At 54.7% G+C, this 12769-nt stretch overlaps 1 protein-coding gene across 1 annotated transcript; it reads left to right on the forward strand.

Moving 5' to 3' along the window:
• Window positions 1-8: 8 nt before the first annotated feature.
• Window positions 9-11809, forward strand: GOT1L1 (glutamic-oxaloacetic transaminase 1 like 1). The gene is made up of 10 exons (XM_037886114.2): window positions 9-229; window positions 1148-2406; window positions 3730-3911; window positions 5697-5820; window positions 6460-6572; window positions 6704-6796; window positions 6903-7053; window positions 7676-7841; window positions 8688-8830; window positions 11634-11809. Exons 2-10 carry the CDS (start codon window positions 2295-2297, stop codon window positions 11807-11809), a joined length of 1260 nt encoding a protein of 419 aa, XP_037742042.2. The 5' UTR covers window positions 9-229; window positions 1148-2294.
• The last annotated feature ends 960 nt before the right edge of the window (window positions 11810-12769 follow it).

Here is a 12769-nt window from a genome sequence, read left to right on the forward strand (position 1 = left end):
AGTAACTAAATTTAATTCTAGCTGACTTCAATATGGTTTGTTTTGTATTTGGTGTAAATAAGAGGAAAAAATTAACAGTCTCCCAGCTTTTCAAAGTAGTTTTAACCTCTTTCCAAGAACTTGCTTTTTGTTCTCATTCCAATCTGAGATACTCTGATCAACACTTTTTCTTTCTTTCTTTCATGCAACACTAAAGAGAAACTGTAAATATCTTTGATTCCATGGACAGGTAATGAAAATGACACACCTCTGCTCCAGCAACAGCTTCTAATGTTGGGCAACAACATTGCTTTTAGATGGCTAACCTCTTTGGTCTCTTTCCTGTTAGGTCTCTGAAATGTTTGCTCCAGGTATAATGGTCCAGTCAAGCCCCTCTCCAGTGTGTTTAATGCCTTTCTACTATGGCAGCAATAGATCCATGGGTCAGGATGTGCCAGTGATTCGTGGAAATCTAGGACTGGGGAAGGGCCAACTAGGTTCCATCTAATACAGGATTATTCCTACAACACAGCTTCTCGTGCTGCGTCCAGTCAACTTCTTAACTATCCCAAATGACTGGGCTTCCAGCACTGGGCTTAGGAGGCATCTCGTTGTGGGGGGAACACTCTGCATTTCCCTTTAGTTTCATTTCCTTGCCTCCTAGTTGTGCCCCTTCCTATGCCTTCGTACGCTCTAAACAGTGGGCCCCTGCTAGTCCCGCCACTGGAACGGCTCACCGGTTTAGAACGCTCCAGCTACTTCGTCCTACCAGCTGCAGGCTTCCTTTGGGTGCTGGTTGGAATGTTAGACTTTCCCAAGCTCCCGTTTATTCCTCAAAATAAGTGGCTGTCTTTCCAAAAGGATGAGGCAAAGCCGGCGTGTGTTGGGTGCTGAGCTCCTTCTGAAAATCTGGCCCTTCAATTAGGGCAGGTTCCAGGAGGAGGTGTGACAGGGTTAGGGAGGGTTAAAGAGCCCGGCATGACAGGAGAAACTCCTGCATTGGTCTGGGCAGGCACCTAATCCAATGGTCCTCTTCTGGCTCTCCCATTTTGGAGCGTGTGCAGCTGGAGGCATCATTGTCCTTCGCCTGCCTTGCTTCTGAGCTGGCTCGTGTGCCGTGGCCCTGCTGCAGAGTGAGTTCTGCCTTAATGCTCTGCTTTCCTCCCAGGACAGGTCTGCTGAAGCTGTCCAGCCTCCTCCTGCAGCGTGTGTGGATTGTACCAGCAGGACTCTGCCCCTGGAAAACTTCAGACTCTAAGCCAGGCTGTACCGCCCTGGGATGGTTCATCTCTGCTGCAGTAAAACTGCTGCATCTCCTCACCTCCAGTGGCCTCTTCTTTTACTTATTAAACTTCCTTTGTTCCCTAAATGGCTCTGTTCTGGAACGTGTCCAGCTGTGCTACCACCCAGCAACCTTTGCCTAGACCTTCCTTAGTCAGCAGCGAGGAGACTGCCCCCTTCCACGACCCAGTGAGGAGGATGTGGGCACTAGGTGTGGTGGGCGTGGGGTAGAATCCTCCCTAAACTGCAAGAACTTCATATTGCATCTCTGCTAGGGTAGCAGGGGAAGCTGGGTCTAGCATTGTGACTTAAATGCAATGTCAATACTTCAGCTGCCTAATGCCTCTCCTCCGAACTTGTGCTTTCTTTAATGTCTGCTTCCCCGTTCAGAATAGTCCCAAGGCCAGTGCGTGGCTACTCACTTGAAAGGTGACAGAGCCTGTTCAAATCCCTTCTCCCCCACAGGAGAAGAGGGGATTTGAACTGGGGGGTCTCCCATTGCATGGGGGAGTGCCCTATTCACCATTCTAACAGTTATAGAGAGCCGTGCCTCCTCCCTCCCCTGGCTGTTTTGTGTGAACTTGTCTGAGGGCCCCAATGCGGTAGGTGGTCTCTGAGCTTGCCTGCTGGATTGGGCCCCTGCATGCCACATAGGCAGACGAACTCCCATCTTTCCTGGCTTGTGACTTGGGCTGGGGCTGGGGTGGGAGGCAGGAGTCTGGCACCTAGCAGGCTGCAGCAGCGTGCATGCCCCAAGGAAAAAGCATAGGTGCTGAGTGAGCTGAGGCAGCAGCCGAGCAGATCAGTGGATCACAGAGGTACCTAACGATGGGACTTCGGCACCAAGGCACCTTCCTGGATCGCACCCGTTCTGCCTGGGGCCACTCGGAACAGCCGTTTCCTGGGCAACTCCTGTCCCAACATTCCATGGGCGGGCAGAGCCTGGGGTTCTCCTGGGGGCAGCTGAGTGACCCTTTGGGTGCAAGCGAAGGACCAGCGTGAAACCTGCAGGGTCCTCCTGCCGATGTTGGGCCATGGCCGCTCTCTCTCTCTTCCTTGATGTCCCGCTCATGAGGGAAGCGGACCGGCTCCTGGATGCCTACCAGGAGGATCCATCCCCTGACAAGGTGTACCTTGACCACTGGGGTAGGTCCTGCTGGTTGCTTGCCACACACTCTGGGCTGCAATCTTTTCCCCACCGGGCACAGAATGTCATCTGACTGCAGGGGAGCCTAAAACATGGATCTGTGGTCAGCATTCACAGCTCCACGCCTCTTCCAAGGGCATTGTAAATTCCGGCTTAAGGAGGCATAACCATGCTAGCTCTGATCAAGCTGCCATGCACAGCAGTGTGACTGGCAGCAGGGGTGAGCTGCCCCTCATCTCAGCTGGGGACATGCTTGGGGCAGCTAGTCCCTCATGCTGCTGTGGCCACATTCTCTTTTTAACACGTTAGCTTGAGAGCTAGGAGTTACACCCCCAGCTTGCAGTGTAGACAGACCCCGAGTAAGATTTCCGGCTCTAACGGGCTGGAGCTAAGTCCTGCCATGGGAGTCTGGGTTTGTTTTTTCTCTGCTGTGGCTGGATCACATTTGCTTGCTTTACCGAACAGAGGGGTGAAATCCTGGCCCTGTTGAAATCAAGGGGAGTTTTGCTGTTGACTTTAATGGGGTTCAGGATTTCATGCACAGTACATTAACAACCAAGGTGACAAAACCTCCCCGGGGGTTTCACCCTTCTGCCTGTGCCACCATCACCCGCCATAATGACAATCAGGAGGAGGCATGAATTCAAATAGGCCCCAACTCACGCTCCTGCAGCTGTGCAGTACAGAGTGAAGTCAGCAGTGATGAAGCCCATGTACAGATGGGGCAGAGAGGCAGTGTAGGAAGGTGACTTCTTGTACAGCCCCTTGTCTGATTCCGGCCATGCTGTAAGGATTGCAAATGTCTCTGGCAGGTAGGGCAGTCACAGGTGGTTTTCTCTTGTTAAAGAAAAGGCCCCCTTAAAAATGCAATGAAATAAGTTATTGCTTGTAGACCTGCGGAGTCCTGCCAGTGAGGACCTGCTGCTGGTCATGTCTTTGGCTGTGGGTACCTTGTCCTGCTATCTCTGCAGTCGCTGCCGGTTGGCCACTAGTGTGATCAGGCATTAACCATTGTCAGAGGAGCCATGGATGCCTGTGCTCACAAATCCTGGTACCTGTGGGTTGGGGGTTGAGATTCTCTTAGTGCATATGTGGGAAAAGGAGAAGCTGGAACTGCTGCTGTCTGGGTACCTTCTCGGGGGCTAAGCAAAGGCCACAAGTCTGCAGTGCTGCAGACATGCACCTCCCAGTAGCAGTCGGGTCATGTAGAATTTTACTTAAAGGAAAGGATTTAAAAAAAAAAAACTAGCAAACCGTGTGTGTCTGGGACGGTGAGGCACCTGTCACCCATGGACAGCTTGGCCCGCTCTTTCTTCTTGCAGACTGCCAGACGGAAACTGGCAAAGCGTGGGTCTGCCCAACCGTGAGACAGATCCTGCTGCAGATCGCCAGCGACCCAACCCTGGACCACGAGTACCTCCCGGTGCTTGGGTTCCCTGAGTTCACCAGGGCAGCTACCGAGCTGGCGCTTGGCAGGGAGAGCCGTGCTGTGATTGAGAACAGGGTATGGACTCTGCAAGCTGCTGCTGGACGCTGAAATCTTTGAGTTTGGAAAGACCCCCCACCCCACCCGCAAGAGAAACCACCCAGCTCTCCCCCACCCTCTACAGACAGGCAAACCCCATGGGCCCCATGCCTTAAACCTTCTGAGCTCCTGCTCAGTGCTTCTCATGGTAACTTATGACGACTTCATCAAGCCTCTCGGAACCAGCCTGCCCCATCTAGCCCCATCCCCCCTCTGCTAGGGCCAGTCCACACACAGCTTTTGTACCACTCTAAGTGTCAGTGAGTAACCAATATGGTTACAACCATACAGATCCCTAGAGTGGGTGCAGTCATACTGGGCAATGGCAGATCTGGCTGGAGCTACCATAGACCAGGGCAACAAATCCACCAGGGAGCATAGCCAGTTCCCACCATTAGCTGTGTGCCCATCTCTCAGACACCAGCCCCGGTAACCCAGATGCAACCCTTTAATACAACTGTTAGTTTCCTGATTCCTAAGCCCTTAGTCTAGCCAACAGTCAAGTTGCCTCCAGGAAAATATCCACTGTGCTGTCATCTCCAGGCAGCTTTCCACGGACTTTAAAGACCCCGGGACTCTTTTTGTAAGACCTGGGGAGAGAGGAGTGCCAGTGTGCAGTTGGACAGAAGGTCCACTTCCTAACTGTGGTCTAGTTAGTTATTGGTTTCAGAGTAACAGCCGTGTTAGTCTGTATTCGTAAAAAGAAAAGGAGTACTTGTGGCACCTTAGAGACTAACCAGTTTATTTGAGCATGAGCTTTCGTGAGCTACAGCTCACTTCACGAAAGCTCATGCTCAAATAAACTGGTTAGTCTCTAAGGTGCCACAAGTACTCCTTTTCTTTTTAGTTAGTTATTGTCCTTGAAGGCTGGCCTTCTGGTGGTGGTGCTGGCCTGGCCCTCGGGAGACCTGGGTTTGATTCCCAGCTCTGTTACAGATTACCTGTGAAAAGTTATTGCATCATTCTGTGCCTTAGTTCCCCATCTGTAAAATAGGCTAATAATCCTTCGGTATCTGTGTCAACTGTAAGGTCTGCAGAGGCGGGTCTCTCTCTCACGGTTTCTTCTTGTGTCACCTAGCACAATGGGGCTTTCAGGCACAACCAGACCAACATTGCTAAGGAAAAGGTCTCTGTGTTTCAATGGTGGGTAAAAATGATTATTCTGAGTTATCTACAGTTTTAAAAACACCTCTCCTAGACTCTAGGCCCATTGACGCAACTGGAAAACCACACAGTTTCCTACAAAACCAGTTCTGATTGGAAAATCTCCCTCCAACTGAGACGAAAAACAACATTGAAAATCATGGCAATTTTTTTAAAACTATTTCTCCCCCCCTCCTTTCTGCTGTCTACATCCTTTGTGATGGGTCCTCGGTGCAAGAGATGCTCTAAGGACAGAAGCTGCCAGCCAGGGTAGGGCTTTTCTGTCTAGTTTGGCTTCCTGGCGGAGGATGTACATTGTCCCTGTCGAATTGCAGAAGCATGGTTCTATGTCCCACATGAGGTGGTGGTAGGGTCCAGAGTAGGCTAGTTTGAATGCGTGGGATGGGGGCCCATGTACGAAGAGATATTCTTCAAAGCCCTGCGCAGCCTGCATGCCCTCAGGTGGTGTCATTATAGCATGTCTCTCGCAGGTATTTCCAGTAATGCCTTGTTCCGGGGGGATCGTGTTCTAGTTTACTAGAGATGCAGCAGCCCTGAGACATTTGGTCTAACAGGCCGGTGATGTAAAAGATGATGCTCTCTTGTCTCCATGTAAGTCAGGCAGGTGGCGTTCACACAGTAGGAGGGACGGGAGCTGTTCGAATTGGAGCCGAATTCCTCCGGCGCTGGTACAATAGAAGTAGCCCGAGTCCCATAGCAGTTTATATTGCCTTGCCGCAGTGGGGTAAGTGATGTATGCTTGAGCCCTGGTTCCAGTATTGCTCTATATGTGATACGTGGGAAAGGCCAGTTCGGTAACAGGGTGAGCACAGGGTGGTCGTGTTACAAAGGAAAACCAAACGGCGTTTATCTGTGCAACAGCAGCTCTGAAACTCAGCAGAACTCTCAGCGTGTCTAACGACCAGGTGCAGCGAGGACAGTCCCATGCCTCGTTTAACGTTCGGCCTCTCTGCTGAGCCTGCTGGTGGTTGTAACCCCTGAGACGCGGTGTGTAGCTCGGACGATCCCCAAGAGGCACTCCTCTCCCATCTGTTTTAAGCCTGGGAGCAGGCGATATCTTGGTGCGTACAGGAATCCTGCTCAGCATTAGGAATTTGGCTGGGTTCCCCGCACTTTTCCCACAGCTATTGCTTTTCTCCGCCTTGCTCACCAGCAGGTTGAATGAAGTCCCTGGGGGTGTTAGCTCTTCACATGAGAACGACACTATGAAGAAATCACAGGGGCACCGCTGGGTCCCGGATAACAGCTTCTAACTCTTGGACTACAGTGAGCACCACGAGAGAGCGCATAAACTATTTCCAGGGCTAGTACCCAACCCTGTGTTCTACACCCCTGCCCACCTGCCCGGTTTATGTCCCCACAGACAGCCTCCGGTGTATATTCCAAGATGCCGGCTTTACAGACATCCGGCCATACCATTACTGGGACACTGTGAGGCTGGCTGTAGCCATAGAAGACTTCCTGGAGGTGCTGGAGGTATGAAGCTGGCTGGAGCTTTGCAGGTGCCTCTCGCCCTAAACCCAAGTCTATTCACGTCTCGCAGCTGCTCAGTGGCTGCCCGGCCTGACTACCAACCGCAGGCAGCTCAGGCTCTCTCTCGCTTTCAGAGTGCCCCGGACTGCTCCATAGTTTTGCTGCATGCTCCCGAGGAAACCGGCTTGACTCCCAAGCAGTGGGAAGAAGTTGCCAGGGTCATGCGGGTAAGTCTGAGAGCAGGGGCTTTTCTCCAGCTCCTGTTGCCACTGGCCCTGCCTGCCACCCTGGACAGAGTCTCACCGTGTGCTCCGTTCCCCACTGTGTCCCCAGAGGAAGCGCCTCTTCCCCTTCTTTGACGTCCCAGCTCAGGGGCTGGCCTCCGGAGACCTGGACAGAGACGCCTGGGCTTTGCGACACTTTGTGGCCCAAGGGTTTGAGCTCTTCTGTGCCCAATCCTTCTCGAAAACCTTCGGCTTATACAGTGAGTCCTGGGCTCACAGCCGCACACGCAGAGGGTCCGGGGGAGAGCCGGGATGGGAAGCGGAGGGGAAGCCTTGACTTTCTGAAGCAGGGTGCTTCTCCCCGCCACTCTCCCCGTGTGGCCTCAGGTGCCTGCTAAGAGCTCTCTGGAGCCGGGGCTCAGGAATACAGGATGGTCCCGGCTGGCTCGCGTCTCCTGCCCCTCAGGGTGATGCCAGCAGGGGCTCCTGTGAGACAAGGGCCAGCCTCGTTCGGTTCTAAGGACGTGGCTACAATGCAGCCGGGAGGGTGAATGGCAGCGGATGGCGACATACCCCGGCTGGCTGAAGCCCGGGTAGTTGGGTACCTGCCCTAAGACAATGCTGGACCCCCGAACAGGCACTAGGTGTCGCTGCAGGCAGTGGAAAGGACACCTGGAGACTCAGAGAGCAAAACTGAATGAACTGGCTCCCTTCCCACAGCAGGGGTGGTGTGTGTGGGCTGGGGGGCGGTCCACGGGCTGGAGGGGGCTGGGGCTGGGAAGGGCAGAGCCTAGGGTAGGGCTGGCTCTGGGGACAGGGAGAGGCCCTTTGCATGGGGGGGGGCATGTCCTACCTGCCACGCTGCTCTTGTCACCTGGGCAGATGAGCGGGTGGGGAACCTGATCGTGGTGGTGAGGGACAACGAGACGCTGCTGGGAATCCGCTCCCAGCTGCAGAAGCTAGTGATGGGGATGTGGTACACTCCTGCTAATTTGGGAGCCCGGGTCATCGCCACGGTGCTGAACAACCCAGCCCTGCTGAGCCAGTGGTAAGGGGGAGAGGGAGCGACTGCTGCACCAGGCCAGATAATCCACACGTAGTTCATGCTTTCCAGCAGGACACTAGGGTTACAGCCTTAGGCAGGCCCAGGGCCCCTTTCGTTCTGGAGCAGCCTAAGGTGCTTTGCAAATTGCAGCCAGCTCTGGGGTGCGGGGGGAGGAGACACTGGGGGGAAAACCCCTCTAAGGGAATGCCTGACCTATATCACCCCCTCTGGCCAAGTATGGTGCTGATGAAATCTGCCTCAGTTTCCCCTTCACTCAGGCTCCCTTAAAAAGCCCACACAGTTCAGATATCCTGGGGTCCAGTTTATTACATCCTGCAAAATAGAACTCATACTTTCATCCCAGTGCCCACCTGGGCAGCCCCTCCGCCCGGAGCATCTGCCTTCCTTCCACCATCTCGTGCCTCAAGCCCGGCCTTCCCTGCTGGCACCTTCTCCCTGCTGCCACAAGGCCCTCCAGGGGCCTTCTTACTTCCTGCAGGGTCTGCAGGCAGATGCCCCCTCCTCTGCAGCTGTCTCTCCCTTTATAAGACCCAGGTGCCTTCCTTAAGCCCCGCTGGGCTGCAGGTAATCAGTCTGGGTGCACTGAACCCTGCTTCCCTTCTTGCAGGGGCCAGTCACCCTGTGACAACCCCCTTCTGCGACTGAAAGGGCCATGTGACCATTGCTGTCTACCCAGAGCAGCCAGGACCTGCCTCACCAGACCCGGACAGGTCGTGTGAGCTGGGTTGGGGAGATCAGGACCCCCCCCGCCCCGCCCAGCCCAGTGAAGCCATTAGCCCCTTGGAAGGGGAAGTCAGATCCCTGTAACCCTCCTGCTGCACCCTGCAGGAAGCAGAGTCTCCAGACACTGGCGGAGAGGATCATGCTGATCCGGGAGAAGCTGAAGGAGAAGCTGCGGATTCTGGGTACGCCTGGCTGCTGGGAGCACCTCACGGCCCAGGCAGGGACACGCAGCTTCACTGGGCTGCTCCGTAAGTACCCGCCTGCCCCTCCTCCGCGCCGCCAGAGTCCTGGGCAACGGGTGAACCTTGCGCTCCTCCATTCCCTGCTGTGGCAGTGAGCCAGGGTGCTGGGAACGGCCTTTCATCCTCAGAGGCTGGGCAGCAGCCTGTCCTTGCTCCTGGTGGGGCATGAGTCAGTCCATCCTTTGCCCTTCTGTCGCCTTTTCAGTGCGGGTGTATGGGAGAGGTAGCACCTTTGAATGATTTGAACTGCCGCACTCCTTGAGTGGTTCTTTTCCTCTCTGGTCCTCACTGGACACCCAGCTCTCCCCTGTGGCTCCGAGGAGTTGTAAGCATGCGACAGTGGCCAGACCCCGGTAAACTGCCTTGGCGGGTGGGCTAAGCCAGGGGAGGGTAACCGGCAGTGTGGAAACTGACGGCGATTTAGGGATTGCCCTCCCAAGCGTACAAAGACTGTTCTGGTAGCCAAGGGGAAGGAGACTATATATTGGTCCAACGGCTTGAAAAGCAACATCCTGTGGAGGGCGAAATGGGGCACTGCAGAAGTCCTGGCTATCCACTGCAGCTAAAGCAGCCTCCAGCTCTAACAGTCTTTGTCCACTCAGCCACGCTTCATCAGCCGAGAGAATGGGATGGTCCCAGTGCAATGACTCTCCCATTTTAATTCACCTCACGTACACGTCATTCCTGCACATCTCTCTCCAAGAACAGCAATAAAACCGGATGATCTGAGAAGGCTGCGTTAAGTAGATCAACCTGGCCACACACAGCACTCAGAGCTTTCCAAGCCTTTGAAGAGGACAGAAGTCACCAATCGTTAGCTGCAAGGGGAAAGCGTCTCACTTAGGCTACAGCTACCAAGACGCTCACCAATGACTTTGTCTGCCCGATCTGCTCACAAGCATGCGCGTCACGCTTTGGACTCCAGAATCCACCAAAAGAGAGAGCATGAAAACGTCGTCGTCGAACCGATGAACTACACAGATCCCTTTTGAGCTGAGCCCTCGGCTCTGCAGGGCTGGTATGAGCTGGGCGTGGGGATCCATGTTCACCATAGCCAGGCTTCAAACGTTGGGAGCTTCGGCATCCTGCTGTGGTCACTTGTCAGAGCCTCGTCAGGCTGGGGCCAGGAGTCCTGTGCTGGGCAGGGCAGGAGTCCAGGCACAAGAGCCTTTCTCGTGCTGGTACAATATTCCAAAGCCAGCTGGAAGCACGCAGCAGAGTTTAAAAGCCCTCCTCTCTCCAGGCACTTGTACGGCCCCATCACCACAGTATCTGAGTGCCTCCCAACCTGTCATGTGTTTGTCCTTCCAGCCCCTCTGGGAGGCAGGGCAGTGCAGCCATCCCTATTACAGAAGGGAGCTGAGGCCCAGAGAGACTTAGTGACTTGCCCAGGGTCAAACATGAAATCTGTGGCAGAGCAGAGAATTGGATCTGGGTCTTCTAAGTCCTAGGCTAGTGCCCTAATCACTGGACAATCCTTCCCCACCTCTTCCCTCCAGGGCAGGACTAATGCATACCGGCCGGTGAGGGTCTGTGTGTTGGGGGGATTGTGCCCATGCTATGGTGCTCTTTGGGTAGAAGACTTCAACGCCCAGGGCTGTCTCCTCTTTTTGCTGCTGCTTATACTTAGTACTTCCCAAATACCTTCCAAAGGGAAACCTGCCTTCCTGAGTGTCCCCATCCGCAAACATGGGATAATACCACTGAATACCCGCCTTTGTAAAGCAGCCATCACCTCTCATCCAGCAGGATAGGAGACTTTAGCATTCATTAATATTTGCAAAGCACTCCAAGGAAATGCGCTGCTGTTAGAGTGTGAGATCAGCCTGGCAGGGACTGTGTCTCTCCGTGTGTCTGGGCAGCACCCAGCACCGGTGGGGCCTGATCCTGACTGGGGCAGGTGGGCACCCCTGCAGGACAAATGAATAACAAGCAAACGTATGTGCTCACCATTATCATTGCTGTGTCGAAAAACCTTTGCTGTAGCCAGGAGGGCTTGCAGGGAGGGCCCTGCAGCCAGGGGGAAGCTGGGGAGAGGAGGGCTTTGGCCAAACCTCTACCCAGCCTTGGCTCTGGGTTTCAGCTGGCACGAGTTCCTCAGGACAATGCCTGGTCTCGGTGGCTTCTCCCTACTCATGGCAGTGAGACCATGGCCGCTGCAGGGGGGCCAGATGGAGGCCAACCAAAACCCTCCCTAAGCAGGAAGAGACTCTCCAAAACATGGACCCTTCCAGACGGGTGCACATGGAAGACATTTGGGGGCAGTGGCAGGGTAAAGCAGTGGTGTTAGGCCATCCCTGGTGATACATAGCCAGGGCGTTTCGCCTGGCCTTTTCCCCCAGGAGAGATGACTGGCTCAGCTGTTAGAGTGATGTTCTTCACTTGCTTATTGGCCGGGGATGCTCGCCAAAGGCTTCCAGCCCCCAGGGGGAGCGAAATCCCTAGGCTGGGATGGCTAGTGGCTAGGAAACACCTACGGGATGATTGGAGGGATGTGGCAGAATTGTTCCCTATTAGGTATATTGATTTCTCTACGTTTATTTCTCGCAGCTGACACATAACACCGCTCAGCACTGATAGTGTGGCTAGTGCCTCGCATCTGCAATGACCCTGCCCAGACCCTCTCTCCATGACCTGAGAGGGAGGGCAATATTTCTAGTCCCATTTAACGGAAAGGGAAACTGAGGCACCGGGACTTGCCTAGAACCCCTTGACTCCTGTCTCCCGGCCTGTTCTTAGATCACTCGGCCACACCCCAGCTTTTGGTTCAGGATCGTAGGTGACTAATGAGGCTTGTGTCTTCTGCTAGCATCCCAGGTGGCTTTCTTAGAGAAGCACAAACACATCTATCTTCTCGGGAATGGCCAGGTCAGTGTCTGCAGCATCAACTCGCACAACCTGGATTACGTGGCCCAGGGCATCAACGAGGCCGTAAGCGGCAGGGCGGGCAGGACGCAAGGCCTGAGCTGGGCAAAGATGGAGTGAGAGCGTCGTGCCTCACACAGCCACGGTGGTTTTCGGTACTGTGGGTACTGAAGGCGCTTGGTGCACAGACAGCCCCGGGAGCACAGAGCGCTGACTGAATAAAGACAATAGGGAGAATATCAGCTCTTTGCCTTATTCCAGCCCTTCTGCCCCCGCCCCTCAGAGCACTTCCCAGGCATGAATACAGTGAGCAGCACGGGGGGGACCAGAGGCACTGAGACGGGAAGTGACTTACCCAGTGCCAGGCCTGAGAAGAGAGCCCGGGCCCTGCACGCTGGGTCGGTGTGCGGGTGTAGTGAGGGGCTGGTTTGTTACGACATCCCTCCTCTTGTGCTCGGGCTCCCTGGGCGGCTCTGCCCACCCGCACCTGAATAATTTTCTCCCTTTGTTCACTGCAGCCCCCCATGCTAATCCCCAAACCAAAAGGAATCTCTGCTTCCCCTGCCCAGTCAGCTGGCGAAGAGCACGGAGCCAGCCCTGTGATGAAAAGGCAGATGCACAGGAGAGGAGAGGGAATTCAGGCACTTCCAGCCACACTCCAAAGGGGAGCAATCCCTGCTGGACAGGGTTATTAGCCATGAGGAATGTCTTGCTGGGAAGTACCGATGCCTTGTGATTAGTGCAGGCAGCACAGAGACCGGCTCCTCAGGAAGCCGCCTGGCCTCCCACCCAGGCCCCAGCTGTTCAGAGAGTGCGGCTGGGTGGACTTGCGGGTGAGACCAGATGAGCCCTGAGAGCTGGCCTTTTCTGCAGACTCCTCAGCCGTACCCATGCCCTGCAGCAGGCGTTTTCATTAGCCCCCTCATCCAGCCTATAGAGCGTCCCAGCGAGGGGGACAAACTCTCGCTGTAGGTGGGGTTTCCGATGACCCACTTGGCCAGGAGGTTGCTCCGTGAACGAGTGCTTTCTGTCCCTTGCTAGCTAAAGGTTGTGTCTCCCACCCATCGTCATGGAGCATGG

Source organism: Chelonia mydas, chromosome 26, assembly GCF_015237465.2.
Source record: "Chelonia mydas isolate rCheMyd1 chromosome 26, rCheMyd1.pri.v2, whole genome shotgun sequence".
In the NCBI taxonomy this organism is placed as follows: domain Eukaryota; kingdom Metazoa; phylum Chordata; order Testudines; family Cheloniidae; genus Chelonia; species Chelonia mydas.

Excerpts from the sequence above, each read along its gene's own strand:
- GOT1L1 (XM_037886114.2), top strand. The coding sequence starts at position 2,295 with ATGGCCGCTCTCTCTCTCTTCCTTGATGTCCCGCTCATGAGGGAAGCG. Across the intron at positions 3,912-5,696 it reads GTGCTGTGATTGAGAACAGG|GCAGGTGGCGTTCACACAGT; the intron begins GTATGGACTCTG and ends CATGTAAGTCAG. Across the intron at positions 6,573-6,703 it reads ACTTCCTGGAGGTGCTGGAG|AGTGCCCCGGACTGCTCCAT; the intron begins GTATGAAGCTGG and ends TCTCGCTTTCAG.